We start from the raw sequence: 10829 nt of genomic DNA on the forward strand, positions 1-10829 counted from the left end.
ATCGATCTGATCCATGGTCTTCTTGACAGAGATTCCGATCATGCCTGGATGATCCCTCCATACCATCCATGCCTCGCTTGCGACGCAGCGTCTGTTGCTCTGTGCTCTCCTTGTCCCCTCCCCCTTCTCCTCCCCCCCGTTCCTCCCCTCCCTCCCTTGATCCTGCCGATCCTTCCCAATCCTTCGATGGCTTATCTGATGATGTCTTGCTCTCCATCTTCTCCCTCCTCTCCCCCCGAGACCTCGTCTCTGCATCGCTCGTCTGCAAATCCTGGCTAGCAGCTGCCGTTTCCGAGTCGCTGTGGGCTAACCTCCTCGTTTCTGAATGTGGTCCCTCTTGGCCTCTTGTTCTCTTCTCTGAGACTTCGCTCACCCATGGCCTGTCTTTCTCCGAGTAAGTTCCTTCACTGAACTTTCTGTCTCTTCTTCGAGCTAATTAGTAAGAAGATGAATATAAAAGTTTAGTGTTTGTTGTGAGTATATTCGATAGCAATCTCCTGCCTTCTTTATGGAAGCCATTGGTTTTCCATCGGTTTTTATATACCTGTTGTCTTTTCTTGAGCTAAGTCACAAGGAGAAGCATGATATTTCTAATCGAAATTCTTGCTTTTGGAGAAGTTTTGTTAATCTCCATGTTTCCATAAGGTAGGAAAAACATGGTTTGCGAATAAACTTCGATCAATTTCTGTTATTTTTTGAGCTGATTCATAAGGAAATATACACGGTTCTTTATGTTTTTGAGAGACTTTTTTTTTGATGGAAAACATGGTATGCATTCATAAAATTGCATAAGTCTTATTGATCTCTTTGTCTTTTTCAGAATTATAATTAAGGGAAAAACACGGTGTGCATTCATTAAATTCTTAGTTTTATCCATCTCTTGTCTTTTGAGTTAATTCATAAGTGAAAATTTGAGATGCATGAAGCGTTGATAAACTTATTGTTTGCTTTCAGATTAGATATACCAATCTGTTGTCTCATTGAGGTAACTAAGGGAAAAAATCACAGTCATTCATAATTTTCTTTGGTCTGAATAAATTTTGTTGATGTATTCTCTTTTTTGAGATAATTCAAAGGCAAAACATTTGATCCGATCATCAAAGGAAAACATATCTTGCATTCATTTGAAATTCCTAAGTTTGAGTAAGTTTTATTTACTATTTTTTTTCAATATAAGTCGCCAGGCAAACTCATTGTATAAATTCATGAAGTTCCTTGTTTGGCACGAGTTTTATAGATCTCATTTCTTTGTTATATAAATCATCATCCTGGAAAAACATGTGCACTCATGAAATCCCTGATCTGTGTAAGTTTTATCAAGCTCTTTTCTTTTCAAAGGAAACTGTTGTAGTTATGTGTGTACTATCTTCTCATGCATTGAGTTTTGTAAGAAGATTATGCATACAAGTTCCAACATTTTACCTTCTTCAACTTCAGGCCAACAAAAGCTGAGATTGCATCGTTTCACACTTTGTATAATGCAAGGCATCAACAACCACGGTCTGTTATAATTGATGGTAACTAAAATTCCCATGACTTTTACTAATAGGGCTTGCAACTTGTATTGTTTTTCATATATAATAACTGCAATAAAAGTGTTTGTTCACTTTAAGTGCAAGATTTATTTCTTTAGAATGCTAATCAATGGAGTGATATGTCAATTAAATAAAATGAGCTGGATCCTTCCGACATAGAAAAGTTACGCACCATTGTGGCTGTGGCTTACCCTTACAGTATAGGGTAGTATGCTCAATGTCTATTGAGCAGCAAGCTTTTGACTATTCGGTGGGTTTTGTTGGCAGGAGGGTCTGGCTATTGTAAATTTGGTTGGAGTGATTCTGATAGGCCTACTGGGAGATTTCAGACTTATATGGTAAATAAATGTACTACTGAATACAATTTTGTGTTTTCATCATTGACACGCTGCATGTGAGTGCCTTTCTCACAGTGGCAAAATTTAGAGAACTTTCAGAATCTATGAATATTAACCGTCGACCACTGATATGATTAGGCACATGGCAATATTGAGATTCCAATGTATGCCTCTTTGAAGGATTTCTTTTCAAACGTTTATGGCCGGTATGTGTGCCATCTCAATCTCAGTTTTTTTAATCAAGCTGGTACTAAATGGCTCTAGCCTCTGCATTATATTCTTTAATGGTTATGGTTTAGGTAATAGAAGTTATAGGCATTTATACACTGGAGATCATACTCTGCAAGTTTTACTTTGTGTTTCTTCATCCATTGAATCTGCCTTTCCATTGAGGTATACCTTTATCCTCTGCACATGCCTTTAAACTAAGGTTCGGAGGTCATATGTATGTTTCTTTATGCCATTGGAGTTAATGAATGAATACTGCCATGGGAGATCCATTAATTGAGTTTGTAATTCTAACCCAGAGACCCAGAGATACTATATGGTGGTTTGTTGTATTCATATTAAATCTGCCAAACCATGCCACAAAGTGCTTGGTTTTTCCTTCTATAGGGAACGGGAGATGAAGTAGAGTGAAAACATTTAGATTGTATAGTTACAAGAAGTTTTGTGTGCTGTTCCTTTAGATACTGCAATGATATCTAACGGATATTCCATGGGTGATTGCATGTTCACAAATTCAGGCATTACGGTTTTCATAAAGAATGTTTAATACATCATAAGTGATGTGATTATATCTTATGCTGGATAGGTTAGTAGCAAAGCCATCATCCCAGCCTGTAGTCATATCAACTCCAATATGCTATTGTGATGGTACGTATATAGAAGCTCAAGCCTTATGACTGCTATTTTTAGCAGACATTTAAATCTAGAAATTATACAGAAACGGACGCTGCTATAGCTGCGAGAAGGAATTTATGCTATGTGACTTACAAGGTATTGTTTGACATGGGTGTACGTGCTGTCTGTGCAGTCGATCAGGTAATGCTTATGGTTTAATTATTTTTTATCCAGATAACTTGTTTTTTACTGTGGTTGTAAACTATATTAATGTATGAATGGTGTGTTGTTTTTTCATGCCATGCACAGGCTGTTTTGGGTCTTCTTGCGGCAAAACAACTTTCCGGAATTGTTGTTAACATAGGCTTTCAACTCACCTCAGTTGTCCCAGGTAATATAACAACCTGAAGATATAGTTTCTTTCCAAAAGATGATGTTAATATAGAAGTGTCTACCTGGGGTTCTCAGATCTAGTCTCTTGACTTTAGGATATTATCTCTAAGTTCACTAATTTATTCTGCGAGATTAGTGTGCACTTCAATTGTATAAAAGGTTCAGGCACCATTGCTGATAAAGCACTGCACATCTGCTTGACTTGGGCCTTTTGAATGTTGATGAGTGTATCTGAATGATATCTATCACATTATATTTGTCTATCACATTAAATACCAGGGGTGCTTTTAAGCATTCTATTAACACATCTTTGAAACAGCTGTAATCATGCATGTACAAATTTTAGTAGTTCACAAGTATGAGATTATCCAAGTTGTTATTGAAATATCTCAGGAAGTTGAAGGTACAAAAGTTTGAAATGGGAATTTGAAACCCAGATGAATTTCAGAGAAGTCTTAGTAGAGCAGTTCTCAAGACTCAAGAGGTAAAAGAAAGTGTGAAATCTGCACTTATCCAAATAATTTCAGAGATAAAAAAAAAACTTGTGTATCTGAAGCATATTTGGATGGTTTTTTCGTCGGCTTCAATGTTCATTTTTTCTCTTAGTCATGGCCTACGTGCCATGACCATGCAGGGGTCTGATTTGAGTTGCAAGCTGCAAAAGATAGTGTTATTATCATGTGTATATAGCAAGCTGAACTCCAGTATGAAGAGAAGCACTTAGATGTGATTGTTGGATCTTTAGGGTTGTAGCTTGTCCATATCAGAGGTTGATTATTCATGTTATCATTTATTACCTCAGCATATGACATATGAAGGCAATTCAATAAATTTACTTGCATGTTAGCTTTTAAAAGTGTATCTCTATACAATACAAAAGATTTGATGCTAATCTGCAGTTCTGCATGGCAACATTATGCGCAATATTGGAGTGGAGGTGACTGGTCAAGGGGCCTTACAGCTGACTGCCCACTTGTCAGAACTAATGCAGCAGAGTGGCATTTATTTTGATAACATCGCAGTTGTGAAGATTCTAAAAGAGGTTTCATACTTTTCCCAGACAATGTTTTACTTTGGCCAAATTTGTTTTTTGTATAAGAATTCATGAGGGTCACCTGTCTGTAATTTTGAGCAGAACCTCTGTTACGTAGCTTATGATTATGAAGCAGAGCTGTGCAAAAATACAGAAGCATCGTATGTCATAGATTCCCAGGGTGAATTTAAGCTCAACCATGAGCGCTTCATGGCCTGCGAGATATTATTTCAGCCCCAGATTGGAGGACTGTAAAGCTCCTAAGACTCTTCTTGGGGTTATTTTGTTTTGTATTTTTTTACTTGTACTAGTTAATTAGAGGAGTTCACCTTCTGTCCCTGTGCTTGGTTCCCTCAAGACTAAAAAAGACTTGGGTTAATAAACATTGGATTCATTATTTCATGTTAGTTTTGGTTACGTGAAGGTCTATCTATGTATTGTGCAGGCAAGCAATGAGTTTGCAGCAAGCAGTAGCATTATGTATGGAACATTGTGCACAAATCTATGACGATTTTGGATGGTATAAAACTGTGGTGCTGTGTGGTGGCTCAGCTTGCCTACCTGGTTTGTCAGGTGTGGTTTTGAAGAATTGCATCATGTTCATGGTATTGGAAACATTTTTGGGTTGCCAATAACTGTTTGTCGTTTGAATTGTATCCTTAGAGAGGTTGAGAAAGGAACTATGTAAAATTCTACCATCTTCATTATCACAAAGTGTTACTGTTATTCCTCCACAACATGAATCATCAGTGTGGCTTGGTGCAAAGGTTATCAGTAATGTATGATTTCTCTCATATGTGGCTCAACTATTCGTATAATTCTACATGTATAAACTTTAAGCAATATGGCTTAATTTTCCTGAATCCAACAATTAGCTTATCTATAGAGTTCTTATCTCAAGTGTTGGTACTAAACCCAAACGCTAACCCTTGAACCATTTTTGTATTCTGCAGCTTAGCAGTTTCCAGGATTCTTGGTGCATTACAAAAAAAGACTTCAAAGTTATCGGTCAAGAGCTAAAGACAAAAGGGCCCTCAAGAAACCTCACTTTCTAATCTAATTCCTCAATTCGTCGTTGAAGGTATTCCAAGTGAATTTATCTAATATCATTAAGGCCATCCATGCTGATTTTGTTTTGTTTGGTATGCTTTCATGGCTATTAGGCTATGCTCGACAATAGCTATCAAGGTTTTACCTCACAGTGCATTCATGTTATATTTTGTATTATAGTGATTTTTTCTCAGAAGATAATATGTATATTTATTATACTAAGATAATATGTATTCTCAGAAGATAATATTTTGCATTATACTAGGGAAAATGTAGCATAGATATATCACCCTACTATTGCAGTGTCCTACCACCCCCCCACCCCCATCTCTTGCATTAGTAAAATTCTTGAACAATGAGAGTGGCTCCGAAGATGGTAATAAAATATATCTTTCTATCTCTCTCCAAATTTGTTTAGGATTGAGGTAAAATATACTTCAGAATATGCCCAAAAGCTTATGAGTGACTACATTGGTGAACTTTTGTATCCTTTTATCTCTTAAGTTCACATTAGAAAGATTTGAAAATGACTACATTGCTTTCTTCTAAAGATTCTTAAAGCAATGCTTTTGTCTTAGACCAAATCAAGTCCGATTCAGATTATGGCCATGGAAAGGGTGGTTAAGCTCAAGATTTTTTTGGAAGCTTAACATCGACTTCTTAACCAAAGAGTTGAGGTCATGACTTTCTGGTTTCTTTATAACCTCACCAATTGAGCTATATATGTCTTTCTCTTTTTGATAGCCTTATGCAAATCTTCACTAAGAAGAGGTATTACTACTTTGTAGTAAGTGGAGAGAATAAATATATATCTTGTATGTGACTCGGATATATTTTATTCTCTATATTACTTGGATTCATGTTCTTTATGTTCTTGTATGTAAATCACATCCTAGTCACATAGTTCATATACCTTGACCCGCTTTGGAAGATTCAGATCAATGTAAATTTTGCTATTGTAGATCATGTGCTCTCATGGAAATTTGATCCAAATTTTTTGTTTGATTGGTTAATAGACTATTTATATGGATCAAACAATTCATTTCCAAAACATTTGCTAATAATTGGCCTTTCCAGTACAATGGTGCACCAACAGAGGTGAATACTTCAAAATATATGTAGATATGCACAAGAATGCTGCAATTTATTGGTGACACCTGAAATTTGAATGTACAAAATGGAATTTGATATAATTTCATTTGTAATTCATACAAATACTATTCATAGACATTTTGATATCCATGTGGAGGATATAAATTTGAATATGACCCTCATAAATTTCCAACCATTTCCTCTTTTGTTATCTGCATCCATCCAAACAATGAGCCAATTAAGCATTGGAAATGTTGAGTACATATTGATGTTTCATCATATGAAAATATGAAAGCTAATAGTAGTAATGTTATTGAATATTTGCTTTTGCCTCAACTTCTATGTAAGATGAACCTTCATCTACGGGTTGGACATTGACATATGCGATGCATGTTATGATTCTATTTGTTAAGATTCAAATAGAAAGACTCCATTCATTTGAGCAAACAAAGAGATTGTGAAGCTCTCATAATAATGGCTACTCTAGCACATTACCTAGTTACCATTATTTACACACACGGTTTCATATTCAAACTATCATCCCAAAATCCAAGTTAATCACATCATAGTTGCTAGCATATTAACCATAAATTAAAATAAGAATTATAATTTTGATCGTCCATAAAGAGGCCAATTATAAAAAGTGAAGAAAGCAAATAGAGATATCTATACCAAATTATAATAAATTTATTCACAAAAAGCTACACCAATTATTCTAGGTATAAACTAGGAGTGAATAATTTACTTGAAAATAAGTATTCCAGAATGATCTAATTTATGCGAGTTGAAGTTTTAAAAAATCTTGGAAATCTTTGTGATGAAATCCTCAGCTCAGCAACAAAATGAAACAACAAATGCAAGCTCTAATTTATACAGAAAATATACACAAATATCAGTGTTCAAATAACATAATTCTCAGTTTAGCTCATTAGCAACGGATGAATGATAGGTAATCAAGATACTGGCAAAACAGATTCACCTGGTATGAAATGAACAAAATCTAACATGAAGAGAGGAAACGAAAGCTATGGAGTTAAATAATTTAAGCAATTCAGATACTACCAGAGCAAATCTAATACAGTGATGAATCTGAAAATGTGACAAACGTTTCTGTGCTTTGCAAATGGTTGGTGTGAGATGATACCTGTAAGCAATGATCCTACGAAAATCTCATATGAACCATTTGAGATACAATAATACTAACCCCAAGATTTGCACACAAAGTTATTAACTACTTACATGCTAGACTAGTTAGAAAGCCCTAGCATCCATGTCTACATGCAATGCTGGTAAACTTCTCTAACACACTAGTTGCCAGAACTCAGATGTTTTGTAGCCTTTACAGAGCTGATGTTGTGAACAGCCTCCAATATTACCAATTTGTAGTTAAAATCTCTACAATATCTTAAGCGCAATTACTAGTTCCATGTGCCATGTCAAACTGAGTTGGTTCATGTAAAGAAAACATGCCATGCTTATTGATACACATCTTTTCATCGATGCAAAAAGAAAATCTGGCTTGCAACAGCTGATTTTTTTTGCATTGTCCATGATTCAGATCAAAGGACAGGTGGAGCATTGAGTCTTCAAATACCTTTTCTCTGAAGCTTTGGAAATGGATGTACATTCAACCACAAATCTGATTTTCATGATATTTGCTTAAAAGACATAGAAACCTCTTGTGTTTGGTAGTAAATACGGGCAGAGCTGATCAATCCAAATAAGATTGAAAATTGGAAATCCTACATATGCTAACCTCCATAAAAACAGGATGTTTATAGGAGATTACCCAAGAGATATATTTTAATGGCCACCATCATCTCTAAATTACATGCGTCTATTCTATTCTAGACAGCCTTTACCTTCGCGGCCTTGGTGACATTGTCTCAGTACCTACAGATACGATCTCAGAATTCAGAAAAGGCTTCCGTTTATTGCTCTCCCTCCTCGTCTTATCATAGATATAATCATCCTCGGCTTCTTCTTGAATAGCATTATTATAAGAACGAGACGACACCATGGCTTGGCATTCTTCGAGGACACTGGGGCTGTGGTCAGCTGCATATAGGATTTTCTGAATTGCAGTGACAATCTACAAACAAATTCAACATGAAATAGTTGGTTATCAGTCCTTTGATTCTGAATCAGAAGTTTAAAACTTGTCAATGAGATATGAAAAGTGTGAAGTGTTGATAAGTGGATCTATTGTATATTACCGGGGACATTTCAATCCCTGGACATTGAAGCAGTATTTCAATATCTCGGAGTTTTGCGAAGTAAAAATCGCGCTCCTTTTCTAAGCTGTCAACCGAGAGTTTAAGCTCTGTAGCCTGTGATAGTGAGATTTGATATCAACAAAAACACGAATAAATAAATAAATAAATACATTTTTATTCCTGTATTTTTTTCATGAGAAAATGAAAGCAGGACCTGTTCATTAATCATATCAAGTTCTGATGCAGGAACCATAGGAACTTGAGGTGGCGAAGGCATGGATGGATGGATGGATACAGGTACAGGTCTTGTATTCTTGTTTCCTGATAAAAAGAATATTAGTTTCTTCAAAAAATCCATAAAACTAGTAACATACAAGAGCTATGATGAAGACGGACCATTAGTTACAGTTGTTTGTGCATTAACTTCAACTCTTCTTGGACCGATTGTGGAGGTAGCTTTTCCTGTTGTATGTGATGGCTTTGCAGGAACAAGGGCAGGAGATGTTTTCTTGTTTGCATCTCTCCCTCCTTTGCATGCTTCTCTCCTCTCTACAGGACTATAGCTGTGAAATTAACAATAAAAACCCAGCAACTGAGATTGCAATCACAAATTCGTAAGTGCTTCTGAATCTCGAAAGAGATGAAATAGAAAAAACAACTAAGCTCTGTAATCTTTAGTATGCTGCTGAATCCCAAAAAGATGAAAAGAAGAAAAGCAACCAGGTTTGGTAATCTTATACTCTTTAATGCTCTTGATAATGGAAAGAGATGAAAAGAATCCATACTTCTGATTTATAAATCCTCCATTTATTGAATCGCAATATCGCTTCAGCCATTGCATGAATTCTAGATTGTCCAAAGGCCGTCCTTTCACAAGCTTGTTTACCTCAATATGCTGTTCCATGAAATGTAAAAATAAGACTTCCCTTGAATTAGACTTCTCATACCTTTCAGCTGTTTTGGAAGTAAAAAGCTGTTTTTCATCTTTCAGCATCAGATATACTCATACCTTCTCAATTTTTAGCTTGTTGAAAACATCCTGCAGCACTTTGTAATTTTGGATCATGTCATACTCAGTCTTAGCTTCAAAATTAACCTGAATAATCCAGTTCAAATGAGAGGAAGACAAGAATGAGAGAGTTTGATGAACACGGCATTAACATTTAATCCAACCTTATGCATTGGAACAGTGCCGGGATGGACTGCATCTATTAGTTGACACTGCACAGCTCCCTTAGCTGCCTGAAATCAGATCAGATTGATTCGATTGAAAGATCAATGGTTAGCTCCACAATGTGGTACATTCACACTTGGTCTACTGAAAAATAGATGTAAATTTCTATTTTCTGATAAGAACACCTAAATTTTACAAAAATCTCAATTTTGTTTTTGTTATTGCCCCAGAATGTCCACATCATCCCGCGCTTGTGTGAGAAATAGACGAGAACATATTGCAGCGTATAAGAGATAATATAAGCTAAAAAATTTATGGTGTTTGGTCGATTTACCTCTTCCACTTTCGTGAGATTGAGCTGCAAACTTGTGTTGATCCACTGAAGGATTTCGTTTCTGCCCACAAAATAAGCACCATCCATCATCCCGATATTTGCAGCAGCCATGGAGGCCTTAAAGTCTGTAGAAAAAACAGCAAATCCGTGATGAAATGCTTTGACATTTTGCAGCTAAAGCTCGAAGTTTGAGCACAGTTCAAGAATCAAAATCTATGGCAATGGTGGTGAACATCTGAAGTTAAAACTTCAAACCTGGGGCAAGAAGCTGAAATTGAGTAGTTTAAAAGTGATCAGAATATCCTTCTTCTGACAAGGAAATGAAGATTGCAGAGATGGCAAGAATAAACAGCGAACGAATCTTCGTATTCTCTGCCGGAATAATGATGCCTCTACTTTCAGGATGAGGAAGGTTCCATTTTTGCAGAATGCACTTCTACGTCTTCTTCTTCTTCTTCGTTTCTCTTCAGAATAACGGGGGCTTCTTTTTCTTCACAACTTCTAGTTGTCTTCTTCTTTCGTACTTCGTACGTCTACTTCCTCCCCCTCCTTCTTCCTTCTCACCTCTTATTCTGTCTTCTCCTTCTCTTTCTTCCTTCTCACCTCTTCTTCTGTCTTCTCCTTCTCCTTCTCCTTCTCCTTCTCCTTCTCCTTCTCCTTCTCCTTCTCCTCCTCCTCCTCCTCCTCCTCCTCCTCCTCCTCCTTCTTCTTCTTCTTCTTCTTCTTCTTCTTCTTCTTCTTCTTCTTCTCCTCCTCCTCCTCAGCAGATAGATGATAGTCTTCTGTTCTTCAGAGAAGCTAAATTTCGAGAAATGGTGTCA

General features: G+C 36.3%; 2 protein-coding genes across 3 annotated transcripts; one reads left to right on the top strand and one right to left on the bottom strand.

Annotated features, from left to right (window-relative positions):
• ARP8 (actin-related protein 8) lies at window positions 1-6104 on the top strand. 2 transcript variants are annotated; one of them, XM_087320272.1, is made up of 13 exons: window positions 1-394; window positions 1438-1517; window positions 1803-1873; window positions 2012-2079; window positions 2688-2749; window positions 2820-2917; window positions 3026-3107; window positions 4009-4151; window positions 4245-4393; window positions 4588-4715; window positions 4806-4921; window positions 5096-5223; window positions 5771-6104. In XM_087320272.1, the coding sequence occupies exons 1-12, from the start codon at window positions 69-71 to the stop codon at window positions 5195-5197; spliced, it is 1425 nt and encodes a 474-aa protein (XP_087176398.1). In that variant the 5' UTR covers window positions 1-68; the 3' UTR covers window positions 5198-5223; window positions 5771-6104. The 2 variants fall into 2 exon arrangements, with proteins under 2 accessions (XP_087176398.1, XP_087176397.1); XM_087320271.1 differs by lacking the exon at window positions 5771-6104 and adding an exon at window positions 5306-5436.
• A 1758-nt stretch (window positions 6105-7862) lies between these two features.
• On the bottom strand, window positions 7863-10582 carry LOC147864444 (microtubule-associated protein RP/EB family member 1A-like). The gene is made up of 9 exons (XM_087320276.1): window positions 10264-10582; window positions 10009-10133; window positions 9674-9742; window positions 9510-9596; window positions 9286-9395; window positions 8897-9063; window positions 8715-8821; window positions 8501-8614; window positions 7863-8376 (listed from the first exon to the last, which is right to left on the bottom strand). Exons 2-9 carry the CDS (start codon window positions 10117-10119, stop codon window positions 8143-8145), a joined length of 999 nt encoding a protein of 332 aa, XP_087176402.1. The 5' UTR covers window positions 10120-10133; window positions 10264-10582; the 3' UTR covers window positions 7863-8142.
• Between the last annotated feature and the right edge of the window lie 247 nt (window positions 10583-10829).

Source organism: Azolla caroliniana, unplaced genomic scaffold (genome assembly GCF_043228905.1).
Source record: "Azolla caroliniana isolate FFs.n. ecotype wild unplaced genomic scaffold, voAzoCaro1.0.p SCAF_5, whole genome shotgun sequence".
NCBI classification, from domain to species: domain Eukaryota; kingdom Viridiplantae; phylum Streptophyta; class Polypodiopsida; order Salviniales; family Salviniaceae; genus Azolla; species Azolla caroliniana.